Here is a 17,500-nt window from a genome sequence, read left to right on the forward strand (position 1 = left end):
TTTATATAAATATATTTATATACAAACATTCAAATTAAAAATCCATTTAAAAAAAAAAAAAAAAAAAAAAACCATAAATATAATAGAAATATAAAGATAATGAAGCATTTGATTTTACGCTGGAAATAATTATTTAAAGGTTGCTGATCAACACAGATGAAATGAAAAATATAGTAGTTGATTAATTTTTTTTAAGGACAATCAAATTTAATTTTTATTATTTTCATCTAAATTTAGTAACCATAACAGTTTATGCTTTACGCTTTTTGAGTTTGCACAATATTTTATAGGGTTACATTGTTATAAAGCCTAATTATCCACAAAAAAAACAACACTGATTTTAAAAAAATTATTATTTAAGAACAACCTTCTAATAAAATTTAGATTTTTATATTTCTATAAATGTTATTTTGAATCAGTCAAAGCAAACTTTAGTTTTTTAACAACCTGCTATGAAAAAACTTTTTTTTCTTAGCTGGTAGCTTAGATGGTTCCTAACTAAAGACTTTACTTTTTTCCCTGAGGAAAATTAGCTCTTTTTAATTGCTATGTATTTATTGCTATGCGTGATTTAAAATAAAATGAAAAAAAAAAAATCTTTCGTAGAAAAAAAAAAGAAAAAGTTTTACTTTTTTTTTGAGGATGATTCAGATACTAATTTCTTATTGAAATGGAATAATTGTCTGTTGTTTTTTGTCTGCCTCTATTTTTTGATTATAATTTATTTTATTTATTTCTATTTAATCAATTTCGGCACTTAAAACAAAAACTATTATACCGTTTTGGCATTTAATGATCTCAAACTTTTGAGGTTATTAAACAATTTAAGCAAAAGTAAATAATTTAAGTAAAAGTAAATTAATTTAAGCAAAAGTAAATTCTTATGATCGCTATATTTATCATTATTATTATTACTATAGTGGACTTTTAAAGAAATGTTAACATTTTTAGTCATTATTTCTAATTTATTTCATTAAAACTCATTAAGATTTCAATAACTATTTAAATTTTTTTTTCTGAATTTAAAGACAAAAAAAAAATCTCAGACTATGTTTATTCTATGTTTATAATATCAAAAATATTCAGTATTATTCAAAATATTCAAACATTATTTCCAAAAAACGATAAAAGCTGTCACACTCAGAGTGATTGAGATTTTTAAATTAAGATTAATTCATTTGAATTGTTAAAGGTCATTGAGACAACATTTTCAAACTAAGATTAATTCATTTCAATATTTATTTCTCCGAACTATCTAAAAAGAAAACATTATTAAACACCAATTCAAATCTTCAACATTAGGGTGTCCCAAAAATATAGCTTTCTCACAGAACCAAAAGGTTCGAAACACATCCTGGTTGTATACCTTAAATAAAAGAAAAATTCAACATTTTAGCCTTCAGAGAGTGTTAGGTGTAGATTTCCATTTTTCATCAAAATATTTAAATAATAAAACAATCCAAAGAAAAAAACAGTTTATTTTGGTTCAAAATATTTTTTCTTTTATTAAAGTAGAAAAAAAATTTACATTTAATTACTTACTCCTTAGCAAAAAGTATTTAAAATACTTTTTGCTAAGGAGTTATGTTGTTCAAATCACTTTTCATTCTTTTATCCACACTTTTTATTTTCTTTAGCAACCACCATGATATTTTGTCTCTGATTTTCATTATGACTGTCTGCAAGGAAATATTGCACTAGACAAATATTTCTTTCAGAGCAGTCATTTGTGCACTGAATATTTGAAACAAAATCTTTAAAAAACTTGAAGCTGGGATGAAGATCTACAAATTTTTCATCAAAAATCAAAAAACATTTTTCATTCCATCAGAAATCCAAAACATCTTGTATATAAAGATCGAATATGAAAAAATACACCAGCTGTTTTTCCCAACAAACTTGTGGAAATGAGTGTTCTTGTTAATGATTATATCATCTCTAACCTCTGGTTTCTTTATTATTTGCTTATTTATAAATACAAAATAAATGAGAAAGAGGTGGAAATGTTTCATTAACGTGGAAAAACATAAAAAATCCAAAAGTACCTGTTTTTCAGTTTTTACACATAACACTTCTAAGGGTCCATAAACCCTTAAATTTGGTAATATTGCTTATTTTTACACATATAACCAGGATATATTTAGAAGCCACAAACTTCTTTTTTTGGGAAACCCTATTCAACATTTATTGATAGATAAAGTTTATTGACTGAACAATATGTGAGCATTTTAGATGTTCATTGAATATTATGTGAGCATTTTGAATGTTCTTTGTAATGATGTTATTTATTTGGTTAATATTTTTAGAAAACAAAAAAATTTAATTAGTTGTCAGCTTTTTTTTTTATTAAAATGTGCATTTGACAAAGATTGTATAGTAAAAAAAGAACAAAGATTGGGAAGAGAAGAACTAACAAAATCAGAAGTGAAAATTACTGATCATGAAAAGTAAACAACAACAAACTTTTTAATCTTAATCTGATGAACTGGTTTACAGTGTATAAGTACAGTGCAATGTTACAGTGTATAAGTACAGTGCAATGTTATCATGTAATTAAAGTTTACAGTGTATAAGAACTGTGCAATGTTACCATGTAATGAAAGTTTACAGTGTATAAGTACACTGCAATGTTACCATGTAATAAAAGCATGCAAAACAAAATAACTAAAAGATTTAATTTTTTTCAACGTTTTGAAAAAAAAAAAAAAAATTAAACAATAGTTTACCTTCCAACATTTCGAAAACAGTTAATGCGTTCAATTACATTTTTCCCTGGACGTGGTGAATAATAACCAGGCTTTCCAGGTTGAAAGAAAAGGGGTGAATTGTCAAACACATAATTGCTATCATAATCATCCACTAAAGCATCTGGATCTGACTTACTAGAACTAAAATAATTAACTTTTTATTAATGTAGCATAATACACCTTTTAACCATTTTTTAAAACATATTTTATGCATTTTGACTACCTTAGGTTTGAAACACAATTCAATAAATACATATATTGACTTTAAAAGATAATTAAAAATAGAATTTCAACAGTATAAATTTTTTAACTTTTTTGAATCTATATAAAGGTTTTAAAATTTATTATAAAGGTTATTAGAATGATTGTTCATTCTAACAAAAAAGTTAAAATTTGAATCATTATAAAAGTTATTCAAAGGGTTTTTTCAATAATAAAAATCAATCTTATTTAATTAAAAAGTTTTCATGAATATGAAAAAAAATTATAAAAACAGTTTAATATATATACACCATTGGATTAGATTTCACAGTATGAATAAAAATTGGTAATAGTTTTAGAAAATGAACTTTTGCTACACTTTAAGATAAAAGTAATTAATAACAGTCACGTGCGCTTATTTTTATACATACTATATATAATCAACCACTTTTAAAAAAAATAAATAACTTATATTATCATAAAAGTAAACAAATACCTCATTTTTCCATTTAAAAGCTCAGTTGCTTCATTAACCTTTGCAATTAAAATACTTTCACTGCTGGTAAGTATGTGTATAATCTGTGTAGGTGGTAATTCCAATATCATGCCAGTAATTTTGTTCGCATTTGCCTAGAAAAAAAAAAAGGTTTTTTAACTTATTTTTTTGTTAAAAATAAAAACAATTAAAAACAAAAAAATAAAAAATAATAGAGTAATGTAAAATTACAATTAAAAAATAGATTTTATGTAAAATTTTAGGTAAAAAAAAAGTTGTCTAGAACTTACAGGAGAGATTGCTTGTATTCGAGAGTATAATCTTTTACCAAGTTCTTTTTTATGAACTGGAATATCTGTTAAATCTTCTTGCAAAGAACTTTCAGACTCTGGATTATATGGCAGAGCATCAATAGATAATGTAGCTACAAAAATATATTATAGAAATAAAAAAAGTTTATATGTACTCAATAGCATATTAAACTTTTAAATTAAACAGGGTATCTGTGTTTGGTAAAAAACATGTACCATATATATCAACCTTTATTATTTTTTTATACTTATAACTTATATACTTTAACCCTACCAAGCTACTGAATCTTGTATGTTTAGGTTGTATGCATGTAGTGTATGCATGTGGTGTGAGATGATTGCTTCTATTTTCTGTAAATTAATGCTTCTATTTTATGTAAATTAATGAATGCTGAATTGAGCACACACAAAACACCAATGATGAAATTTTTTTTAGATGAAGCATGCTGGGATACAACAACTGACAGATGGTTTATGTCGGAGCCATCTTATGCATTATCTTATCAAATCTTGATCTAAATCTAGTAGCTAAATCTGGGTGGTGTGGTAGAGTGCTCACATCATGAACAAAAGGTTCAAACCCTAACACATCTATGGTAGTACTGTACTTAACTTGCAACATGACAGTTGTTAATTAAACTTAAATTAGTTTATACCAGGGATGCGGAGTCCCAAAAGGACTCCGGCTTTATATCTCTACTTTTTCTAAGTCTGTAGTGTCCAGAAGCTCTGAATATGTTTGTTGACTTATGATCTGCTATAAGAAAAAAATTCATGAGATTTAATGACTTGAAACTTATTGTTTTTAAGCCCGGAGTCCTGGAGTCCTTGCCGCCATTATACCTAAGGACTCCAGGTTCAAAAAAATGATTGTTCCTCAAATCGAAAAGTCTTAATTTTTTTCCTATAAGTAGTTCATAAACTTATTTATATTTTTAGAGCACCTGGTTACCAAAATCTAGGATAAAATAATCTTTTTGTGACTTTCAAATCTGGAGTCCTTTTTGGGACTCCGCATCCCTAATCCAGTTAATTTTTTTATAATTATATTGTGTGTGTGTGTGTGTGTGTGTGTATATATATATACATACACACACCCAGGGAAATTCCAGTTCACTGGAAATGTAAAAGATCACACACCCAGATCCCACTCGAAATGTAAAAGATCCCACATCCCACAAGAACACACACCCAGGGAACTTTCAGTGAAAGTTCACTGGAAATGTAAAAGATCACTGGAAATTCATCGAGTTTGCTGGGTTTTCCACAAATTTTACGACTTTGCTGGAAGTTTAACGAAAAGCGTCATTTTATTTCCAGTGATCTAAAACTTTATTGGAAATTTAGCGCTGTTTTTCCAATAATTAAAAACACCGTTGGTTTTATAACTAAATATTGTTAAAACTTTTGCTAACAGTTATAACTTTCTTGAAATTTGAAAGATATAACTTCTTGAAACTATTTTTCCAATTTTTGCAATAAAATAAACATTATTTTTTTGTATCTACAGTTTCAGTTTCTATTATTTTAAGTTCTACTCAAGCTCCAAAACCTCAGGTATGTTGTTCAGTATGTTCACTTTATTAAAGCGAATATATATTCAACTTTATAATTTCACAAAAATTTATTATCATAAATGGCTTTATTGTAGATTATTGAGCATAATAGATAATGATTGATTTTTCAATATGTATATGTATATGTATGTATATATATATATATATATATATATATATATATATATATATATATATATATATATATATATATATATATATTAGGGATATGACTTTTTAATTTTTTTTCAAATAAAATGTTTCCTGTATCATAAATCGATGAACTTTTACCTAAAATCATGAAAAAAGGCCCAAATAGCTTTCTGCAACAAAAAAAGGTCACCCCCAAAATAAAAATTTGATTTACCATTTTTATACATTCATTTTTGACCGATGTTTTAATCTTAAGCTTAATTCTCAGCTTAATTCTATTTATTTCATTATTTTGTTATGAATTTATAAATATAACGCCACACGTTACCATGGCAACGAAACGGCCGTGTGCCGGCAAATACTTGGAATTGTTATGTGATGACGTCATTGTGTTACCACGGTGATATAGACGACTGTAACAGACTGTAGAAGATTATAGAACTTAGTAGAACATTCTGGAAGCTCTAAATAATTATATAAGCGAGCTGCTGTCAGAGCTCAGTGTTGATAATGTGAATAGTTCTATGAAGTACTCTGCGTGTAACTGAGCTAATAAGGAACTACTGTAGCGAACTAAAGACGCTGTAAGTGTACGAAGTATAAGTAGTTGTAGCATTATCGTTAGGATACGGACTGGATTATCGAACTGTTATCAACATTGACTGGATTATCGAACTATAATTGGATTACTATACAGTTAAAGTATTTTATTAATTAAACGACTTTATTAAACGGATATTTACGCTCAGCTATCCGTAAAGTCGTAACAATATTATATGATGTCTCACAAGAAAAGTCATACCACAGTAACAAAGAACAAGAAGACTTGGACTAAAAATTTGGTGAGATTTCAAGAGTCACACAGAAGAAGAGGAAGCGTGGCTGTAGAAGAACATTCACTCGATGAAAAATCCAGAATACCACTTCAATTGCAGATCGTAGGAAGATACCAGTTTCTCGGAGCATATGTTAAAGGAAGAAAAGAACGAATAGACCAAATTTCTAAGGAAATTACAAAATTGTGGGACAATAAACTGAATTTTCCACGTGTGTCTGATCAAGTGATAAGAGCAAAGCTTATGAAGGTGCTGAAGGTCTATGATGAATGTGTCAAGCGTGGAAAATATGATGTTCTCAATGCATTATTTGACATCACGAAAGTGAATGGCCAGTGGTTATCCTCGGAAGATAAACGTCTATACCACCTACAAAAAGAAAGTAAAGGACAGGTGGGGTACTCAACAGGACAAGTGGCAAGTAAAGAAACCATTCACCCTTCCAAGAGAAGGAAAGTCCAGTTTGGAACAGCAATACCTTCCACATCACAAGTCCTGTCTACCACAGACAGTGGTACTGAATCTGAAAACTGCAAAAGTAAGAGTGAAGATGATGAAGACGACGACGGTGATAAAGACGATGATGAGGACACTCAGAAAAAAACTAGAAAGCACTACAAAAGTAAATTTGCTGTAAGTATGGTTACATCAAGTGGAGTTTCCACAAAGAAAGCTGCTAAAATATGCAATGTATTATCACAACAAGGTATTGATATTCCAACTCCAAGTCAATCAGCAATTTACAAGTCCATATTCAAAGAGGCAGGTAAATTAAAAAAAGAAATGATACAACAACTTAAAATGGAACAGTGGTCCTTACACTTTGACGGCAAACGAATAGATGATAAGGAATATCAGGTAGTTGTACTTCAGAATGAAAGAACTGACGTGAAACTTGATGCACTGCGTTTAAAAGATGGCAAAGCTGAAACTGTTGCTGAAAAAATTGCCAAACTTATTGATGAATACAATTTGTGGAATTCAATTAAGATGATCATTACTGATACAACAAACGTCAATACTGGGAAGAGAAATGGAGTTGTTGTGAAGTTGCAACGTATGTTTAAATTAAAGGGTGTCACAATACCACAATTTATCGGTTGTCAGCATCACGTACTAGACAGGATTCTCCGTCTGGTGATGGACGAAGAACTTGGGGGTGATACCAAATCTCCAAACATTGAATACCCATTTGTGTCTGAACTGTTGAATAAGTATGATGAACTGAAGGATAAGTTTGTGAATGGAACTGTAGAAATTCTTGATAAATCAGGGTGGAGAGACGATATGAAGTTTTTGTACCATTTAACAAGAGTGTTTAGGTTCTATGAAGAACAAAGAAACTTCCCTCTGATTCACTTTCAGAACATTCCTAATATGAGCAATGCTAGATGGAACTCAAGAGCCATTCTCGCCATTCTGGCGTTCATTCTTATGCCTGAAGCGAGAAAGAATTTGGAGAAGGTTTGCAGGTTCATTTCATATGAGTGGGCAGAACATTGGTTTAGTAGTCAAAAGTACAATGACAATGACTTCAAGAATTTATCTGATGTATTGAAGCCTTACAAAAAGGCATTGCAGTCATTCAAAAATCACTGGAAGAAAGAGCCATCCGTCATCGACATACCACGAAGTAATCAGATAGCTGAACGTGCAATCAAGGTGATGCAAGACCTGTATGCTTCCTGCAGAAAGAAAGACAAACTGTAACTTCGATTCATTCTAAGTAATAAGCGCTAGACTCTTTATGAGACGTGAGCATCATGTGACCCATGTACTAAACACAGTAGGCCTATAGACACAGACAGTTATGTATATTGTTGTACTAGACGCTTTGATACTGTTAATTTTGTAATACTTGTATAATTATATATCACATAATGTTTTTTGTTATATCACAGTACATGTTGCATAAATAAATAAAATAACAACAGGAGTATGACTCTTACAACATCTTCAGCCTTTAATATTCATTTACTGTACAAAAGTGTACCTATTGAAAATTCGATTTTTTGGTTTTGGGGTGACCTTTTTTCAAAATATGTCAAAATGAAACATCTATTCGTTCTTTTTACATAAAAGTTCATTGAATTACGATACAGGCCTAGTAGGTTGCAAAAAAGTCATATCCCTAATATATATATATATATATATATATATATATATATATATATATATATATATATATATATATATATATATATATATATATGTATATACAACAGAATGAGAGCACCTGCTCAACAACAGAATGAGAGCACCTGTGATGACAATGATTCTAAAGATGATGAATTTATGGATCAATTATCTGACTTAGATGAAATAATTAATAATCAGTTTGAAGAAAATAAAAGTTCAAAGAGTCCACCTCTATACCCTGGCTTAAAGATAAATGTCTCTAATGCATGTTTATGCATAATTGTTTTACGTTTTAATTTGTCCTACGAAGCCTTAGAGGCATTGTTAACACTCTTAACTATTTTATTGCCACAGTGTTTTGCCAAAATCTGAATATTTATTTTTGAAGTTTTTTAAGAAGGAAAAAGAGTTATATGAAAAAGTTTTTTTGTGATGTTTGTGAAGTTGCTTTAAGTCTTATTAAGACTTAAAGAAAATTAACAAACATCAGTGTACAAAATGTTTGAAATTTTTTACATCATCCTATCTTTATAAGAAATGCAATTATTTTCATATTTTAAACATAAAAAACAGCTTAAAAACACTTGTGATGACAATTGGGTACATTTAGCAGATCTTGAAAAAAATGGGCAAGCAATAATTTGACTTGTTGTTAATACTGATAGAGTCCCCATTTTTAAATCATCAAAGTGGTCCTTGTGGCCTTTGTTAGCATCCATTCATAATTTTCTATATTCATTGCAAATTACTAATACTTTTTTTTTGGTCTCTGGTCAGGTTTTAAAAAACCAAATTTACCAAAGATTTGTTTACAAATTTCCTTGTTTGTATGGTAGAGAGAATATGTCTTGTAATGGGCACCAATTACTTCATCTTCCCTCATATGCTTGCCTATGGGGCCTTTATTATCTTACTCTTGTCATCAGTTACTTTTTTTTTTCCCTCTGGTTTATCCTTTATTCATTTTATCATTTTTTCTTTTTAGTTTGTGGTTTATTTATTTTTAATTTTCTCTTTAAATATGTTTAATTGTTTCAGCGCATTTTTTTAACATGCAAACTATCAAAATATGCAAAAAACAATGGCCAAGTGTCAAAAAAAAAAATGTATATGTGGTCATATAAAGCATGAATTTTATGCCTTGCCTCAGAAGTCTAGGTAATCTGTCCAATTTCTCTGCAGTAACGACTGTCACAAAAGATTAACACCATTATGCTGTAAATCCAGGTACCAAAATTTTTCCACGATTTCAGAAGTCACACTTCTGCAGCTAATTTAACTCAGTAAAGCGATGAGTCTGCCAGGAGACAAATCTCTCAGTAGTTGTATCTAAGTAGCTGTACTCATTTATAAATATTTGAATTTAGCATCACTTCACATTAAGACACCCCAAGATCTTCTTCAACAGATAACTTTTGCAAACTACAATTTAAACTTTTTTTTATTTCACTATCACCTTATGCATTTGAAATTTTGACAATTTTGAATTTATTTTTCTCTAAAACCACTTCAGTTCTAGTTTTTTTTTTTTTTTAATGATGCATAATTGAGTAGTTTTTGTGCGTTAGTGTAGTTTGTTTACATCTGATTAGATTTTCAAAAGTAGAAAAGATTTTTTTGTAGAGTAAAAAAGTCTGTTTTTTTAGACATTTTGACAGTTGATACCAAAAATCCATTGTGCTCATATTCAATAAACTTAAAAGAATCTAAATTTCTGAAATCAACTGTGGAAAATCAAGATTTAATGACAAAAAGAAGGCAACAATTTCTTATCTCAGTTAAAATAAGATTTAGTATGTTAATAGTTTTCATTTAAAGAGTAAAAAAAAAAGAAAATCTGAAAACTTATCAAAAGAAAAACTAAAAAAAAGGAAAATTAAAGCAAATTGGACAAGCTAAAAATTTTACAAAAGAGAAAAAAAAATTTGAGCAATTTGGAAGACAATGAAACTTTCTATTAAAAAAATCACTCGATGCTTCCAGGTAACCAATACAATTGAGGCCTAATTTATTTTTTGCTGAAATAAAATCTAAATGTGTACATTAAAAAAAGATTGTTAAAGTTAAAAAGTTTTTGAGAAAATGCAACTTGAAATTGTCTAAACTTTAACATAGTGATATTTGATTGTGTACAGTATAAATCTTAAGTTAAAGGTCTTATATTTTTTGTTTGATTATTCCTCAGCATCATTTCCAACATTACTCCCACCTGAAATTTATACATCCACTTAAAGAGATCTTAGAAACTTTTATCAGCTTTCTAGATTATCAAGATTATGTATTACTTTCTATTAGATTATGCAGAAGCAACTTTTGTTCTCTTTATAAATATATCAAAAATAATTTTCTATAATTTTTTTGACACAAACAGTTATTTGTCTCAAAACATATTGAAAATTATTCTTTCAAATAGAGATAATATGTAAAAAGATACATGATATATTTACAAAGAGATTATTATAATAGCTTAAAGTTTGATAGATTACTATTTTTACACTGACTATTTTAAAAAACTTGCTGAAGATAGATCAAACATTGCACAAATGCATCAAATACTGAGTACATGCTAGAGCTATTTTTATCCTTAAAACGCCAGGCTCTATATGGAGACTAAAAAAGGAGAGAAAACAAAGGGCACTAAGAAAAGGTTCAAACTTGTCAAAACTTTAGAAGACCTGGTATTCAATTAAGAAAAAAACCCAAAAAAAATTTTATCTTTAATTACCCCTGCATCATATTACTAAAGAAGCTTTTGAGTTTGAAACTGGAGCTCCAAGCTCTAGAGTTTTTATAAGATTTACAAAATAAGTATACATTACAACAATAAATAAATAAATATATCAAACAAACAACATATAAAGAATCTGAGTTTTTGAAAATTGTGACTTTTCAGGTTAATGGCTAATGCTCTAAATTATTTTACTCAGAAGATAAGGGATAAGATCATAAAGATTATGAAGAAAGAGTAAAAAAAGGATGATAAAAACAGTAGACTTCTTATCTATCTGCTATTCCCTCTTAGTTTCTAAAATAATAATATTTGCGCTTTCAGAAGTGTGCTATGCATCAAGAATCAATATCAAAAGTTCGAGTCAGGATTGGTTGTAAGTATGCAGAAACTTAGGTGTTGATTGGATGTATGGTTGCTTCTGCTATGTCTGGAATGAAAACTCAGAGGTAAAGAAGAAGATGCAAGATTATTTAAGTGTAACATTCCTGATTTGTGTCAGTATAACATATAAATGAAAAACCTGAGCTATTAATTAAATCTGAGTCCACAAAGTTGTTAAAGCTGGTAGGTGAAACAACTGGTTTCTGTAAGTGGCAGATGTCTCTAATAGTGAAACAGAGCAGTGAAGAAAGAAGAAAGCCCTTAAGTCATTGATTTTTTTTTAATATTTCATTAAAAAAATTAACAACTGTGCAAAGAGAAATTTGCAGAAAAATGAAATGATCAGTTGGTGGTCAGGAATAGCAGTAAAAAACTTAAAAATGATCAATTTGTTTTTTCCAAGAACCAGTTGAAAGATTTTATAAAGAAATCTTTATTTAAAAACGTAATATATAAAAAGAATATTTAAAAATGTAATACATTGAAAATAATTTTTTTTTAAAACTAATTTAGTCTTACTAGCACTATCAGCATTTGATCTGTCATTATGTCGTCGAACATTTCTTGATACCATGTCTGTAACTTCTAACCCACGTCGAATATCTTTTTCCCGCTCTCTAGCACGAGCACGTAGCTGGTGAGTCAAACCTTGAAATGATTAGATTCATAAAAATATTACACTGAAATTAAAATGACTGTATATTAAAAATTAAATATTCATAACTATAGATACAATTAAATAACATTTAGAAACATAAGAAGTTTGAATTTGAAATTTAGAAAAATTAGCATGCTGAGTGATGTTTTGCACACACAGCATATAAAGTAAAAAAAAAATGTTGTCAAGAAACACAGTATGTTAAGCGAAGTTGCTAAGTTATACAGTTGCTAAGTTATACAGCAAGAGTAAAGTTAAACTAAAAGCTAATAGCAAAACCTTTTGGAAAAAAAATAAATTACTGAAACAAAATTAATAAACTTTAATGTTACAATTTAAGTGTTTGAAGTACTTCTATCAACTACTCTTAATCAAGGTAATATAAATACAGAATCAAAATATTCAAAGTTGTAAACATGGCTGTAAATATTTCTTAAACAAGATTATTTTGTTACTTTTTTTTGTTTTGAAAAGATCATTTAAAATTTGATCATTTAAAACATTAAACAAAAATTCAAACTCGCACCACAATCGATAAACTTATAATGAATCTTTCTAATACAAAGAACTTTTGCAATACATTGTTCTATAAACACTAATGCATCAACGAAATGCATCAACGAAATGCATCAACGAAATGCATCAACGAAATGCATCAACGAAATGCATCAACGAAATGCATCAACGAAATGCATCAGTAAATTAATCAAATTTATGTGAATATGATAGGAGAAATACTTTTAATGGCTATTTGTCCATTTATTCATACAAACTTTATTTAAGTTAAATAACTAAGTTAAAAAATTAAACTGCATTAAATTGCACAATTTTAAAAACAAATGATGTCGCAACATAGTCATGCAAACGAAACTTTTAAAGGTATGAAAGAGTCAGAATTTTTATGACTTTTTTTTTTAATTCCATTAATTTATTTTTGCATATTTTATTTTATTTTTACACATCTAAAACACAGGCCTATTACACAAGCGGCAAAACTTGAAAACTGGAGGCCAATTAGTAAAAATTTAATTTAGGCCTAATTTTGATTTATAAAAATATTTTAACAAATTACAATTGTTATCTAACTTGCTAACTAAAGGCACTTTCATTTTATATTTATTGAAGAGAAAATATTACAAAATTTCAATCAAATATAATTTATTCAAAAGAGTTTTATATAAGTCAAACAACAAAAATAACAAAAGTTTTAATTTAATCACTCAATTTTAAAATTTTTTGAGCTGACTCTTTGTAAGAGTGTTTAGCTTTGAACAACTATTTTTTTAAATATTTGAAAAATTTTTAAAACTTTTCTGTTTTTATCTGTTAAACAATTTGCAGAGCGATTTGCAATGCAACACTTTAAAGACATAATAAGCCTCAAGAAATACTTTTTCTTCTTCTAATTTTAAGCAACTATATTACCATATAGCAAATTTTTCTGAGTTAATTAGCCTCCAGTTATTTTTATGGCTTGCACAATTAATAAGCCTGTATTTTAGATAGCCGTGTATTTTTACAACACCATAAAAGCATTTTGGTAACAGCTTTATTTAAAAAATCAGAATTATCACTATGAATTCTTTTTCTAAATCTGATATAAAAGATATATACAGAAAAATCAGCAAATTTTTTTCTTTTTCTAAATTGCATTGAATTACAGCAGATATCTTTCAAACAGAATAAAAGAGTTGATTTTTTGCAAACTTGAAGAAACCCCTTCAGTTCACCTTGTTTCAATAGTTGAGAAACAGTTTGGCTTAAAAACTCTTGATGATAATTTTTAATAATAAATATATGATAATTATCCAAAGCAATTTTTATTTTGTTATTCAAATGAATAGAATTTTCATTACGAACAAACTTCATTAGAAATCAAAGAACAAAACAATTTGAACTTGAAAACTATTAGTTGTGTAACTATAACCAAAGTATTCAAACTTTTTTTTTTAAAAGTTAGTTCTACCATATAGCAGTAAGTTAGCTTATAGCAGGATATTCAGAATATCATCTTATTGTGATTATCATACACTGGTATGATTATCATACTCTGATATGATTATCATACTCTGATATGATTATTATACTCTGACATGATTATCATACTCTGATATGATTATCATACTCTGATATGATTATCATACTCTGATATGATTATCATACTCTGACATGATTATCATAGTCTGATATGATTATCATACTCTGACATGACTATCATACTCTGATATGATTATCATACTCGGACATGATTATCATACTCTGATATGATATCATACTCTGATATGATATCATACTCTGATATGATATCATACTCTGATATGATATCATATTCTGATATGATTATCATACTCTGATATGATTATCATACTCTGATATGATTATCATACTCTGATATGATTATCATACTCTGATATGATTATCATACTCTGATATGATTATCATACTTTGATATGATTATCATACTCTGATATGACAATCATACTCTGATATGATTATCATACTCTGATAATTACTAAGATGGTACTTTCTTGAAAATGAAACGAATGAGATGAAACTCTCTTTATGTTGAACTATTACAATGATTTACAGTTTTTTTTTTAATTGCAGAAGTTCCATGACAAGTTGACAAAATGAAAAATGTTTTATTGTATTTTATACAAGCTTTAAATTATCTGCAAAGCATGAAGTGCATTGCAAATATGAAGCTTGTGTAATTAATCCCTTTTTCACATTATAGAAAAGCTTATAAACTTAGTAAAAGTTATAAACTTAGTTTATAACTTTTACAAAAGTCATTTTAAAACTAAAGAGCATAAATTTTCACAATAACATGGCTACACAACAATTACATTTAATCTTTAAATGATAGCATCACCATATTTAAACACCTGAAAACTCTAATGTGCGAATAATACTACATATGGGCGTTAAACTTTAAAATAATTACTCGAAGAAACTATTAAAATAATTAAGAAAGAAAAACTGTTAAAATAATTAAGTAACATTTTTTCATTAGTCAAATATAATTACAAGATTCATCTCACAAATAGAAAACTAAGTAATAAAAAATTCTATAATTTATAGAATATTTATTTGCTCTTATATTATTTAATATTTTTAAATAGTTGCTTGAACTTACTTAAACCATACCACAATCATTAAATGCTACTTTTTAACAAAAACAACTTTTTAACTTTTTTTCATATATTTGTTTTGAATTCATTTCGCAACTATCACTGAAACATTTTCAAAACAAACTTTAAATAAATTATTTAAAATTTTAGTTAAACCTCTAAAAAGTATTTTGAGCTTCAAGTAAAAATATATTTTTCCCAAACTTTTTCAACACCAACTTTGTGTACTATTTTTGAATTTGTAAACTTTTATTTATAAACTTTTATTTTTTAATTTTGATTATCTTAAGAAATTGGAGAAAAATAAAATAAATTTTTAACAACAAAAAACCTTCCCAAAAACCTTGCTAAACTTTGATTTTCATCGATATAAACTTCTAAACCTCAAACCTTTTTAAATCTTTTTAGTATACAGTTAGAAAATTTTCAGTTACAATTTTTTATGTTATTTAAAATTGTTTATAAAACAATTATAAAAAATGTTTTAAATAAAGAAGAGCTACCTCTACTACCAGAAAAGATGTTATCAAGATTTGGCAACCTTTCGTTTGTAAGAAAAGCATTGCTAATTGCTGTGTAAAAACTACGAACTACTCCACTTCCTTCACCCGGTTCATCTTTAAATGATACTTTAAGTCTATGTATGTTTAGTGGTCCAGCACCTGGCAGTCTACGACCAAACTGTGAGTTAAGTTGACGCAGTGTTTGTTGTAACAACAGTGGACGTGAACGATCCAGCTAAAAAAATAATTTTTCATTTAAAACTTTGAAGCAAAATTAAATAAATTGTTAATTATAAAAATTGTAGTCTTTTTTACATTTAACTTCTAATTTTGTAGAAACAAATATTACTATTCAATGCTTTATACATAAAATTAAAAAAATTATTACTTTCTAGTCTCTTTTAAACAAACACCCTTTTATTAACAACCACCTGATTATTAATTCACCCACCTATTTATACAGTACTCACTTACATCATGTTTTTTTGAAATCAAAAATCAAAGTACTTATATCATACCCCTTCAAGATATAAATCTTTTTGGTGTCCATTTTTCAACTTTTCCATTTCTCTTTTAAACTTTGCTTCTTTGACATCAAATCGACCTAGCTCATTTAGTATTGAATGAGGCTCCGACCCTACATCATCTAAAAACACTCTGCCAAATAACTCCAAACACATATGCCAACGACTCAAGTAAACATTGGGTGACATAAGTAAAACACAACTTGTTGAATCTGTTGAAAATAAAAACTATTATTAATAAAAAAATTAAAATAAAAACTAAAGCCAAGCAATAAAGAATTACTTTATAAATATAAATGCAATATAATTTAAAAGATCAATAAATAATCCTGAAATTCATCTCAAGAATAAACAGCTTGGTTATATAACTCACTTAATTCAAAATATTTACATTTTTGAATGCATAATTTTCAAATGTATGCATTAAGAGCTTAATGAATGCTTATGTTACTAGTTTACTTTTTTTAGACTATATTTACATGAAATAAACAAAATTTTACAAAAATTTATAAAATAATAATAGTCTAGTATAATAATTTTTTGGGGGTAATTTTTTTCTCACGTGAAAACACTGAGGGAAAAAAATTCAAACTTCTAACTACTAAAATGCAATTAATAAGAAACGGCTTAGTTAAAAGTAAATTAATTAATAAAAAAAAAAATGAAATATTATAAGCTGTTAAAAAATATTGTTTAGTAACTATAGATGCAAAAGATATTGGTAAAGAGATAACTTGAAATACAACTTTTAAAGATTGGCATCATTGTTATAGTCGATATCTGTTTTGTGTCGTTTCTTTTTGTCAATCTTAACAAAAGTTTCATTATGCGAAGCAAAATAAGTTGAAAGCCATAACCGCAAAGAAACATTTTATAAAAAGAAATATATCCAACTATTCTCTTTCAATCTTCAATCAAATTTAATTTAGTTGAATGTTTAAAACATTATCTTTTTATTGTAACTCATTATACTAAGACTTCTATTTTTTTTAAAAAGGAATTTCCAGGTGCATCATTAAGTGCATTCTAATAATATTTTCTCACATGCATCCTAATAAGTTTTTTATTACTTTTTAATACTAATTTTGTTGGACAAAGTTAAAATAACAATTTATTTTACTAATGAAAAA

General features: G+C 27.5%; 1 protein-coding gene across 4 annotated transcripts in view; it reads right to left on the reverse strand.

Annotated features, from left to right (window-relative positions):
• The window catches only part of LOC100207695 (E3 ubiquitin-protein ligase UBR5), a 123,853-nt gene that overhangs the window by 5,094 nt on the left and 101,259 nt on the right, over positions 1 to 17,500 (reverse strand). For all 4 annotated transcript variants that reach the window (XM_065795745.1, XM_065795743.1, XM_065795744.1 and 1 more), the window contains 6 exons: positions 16,365 to 16,582; positions 15,847 to 16,081; positions 12,071 to 12,199; positions 3,735 to 3,868; positions 3,445 to 3,578; positions 2,727 to 2,888 (listed from right to left, as the gene is read on the reverse strand). In XM_065795745.1, the coding sequence (XP_065651817.1) occupies positions 2,727 to 2,888; positions 3,445 to 3,578; positions 3,735 to 3,868; positions 12,071 to 12,199; positions 15,847 to 16,081; positions 16,365 to 16,582 (1,012 nt within the window). The remainder of the gene's footprint in view (positions 1 to 2,726; positions 2,889 to 3,444; positions 3,579 to 3,734; positions 3,869 to 12,070; positions 12,200 to 15,846; positions 16,082 to 16,364; positions 16,583 to 17,500) is intronic.

The sequence above is a fragment of the Hydra vulgaris genome, chromosome 04 (assembly GCF_038396675.1).
Source record: "Hydra vulgaris chromosome 04, alternate assembly HydraT2T_AEP".
Classification (NCBI taxonomy): Eukaryota; Metazoa; Cnidaria; class Hydrozoa; order Anthoathecata; family Hydridae; genus Hydra; species Hydra vulgaris.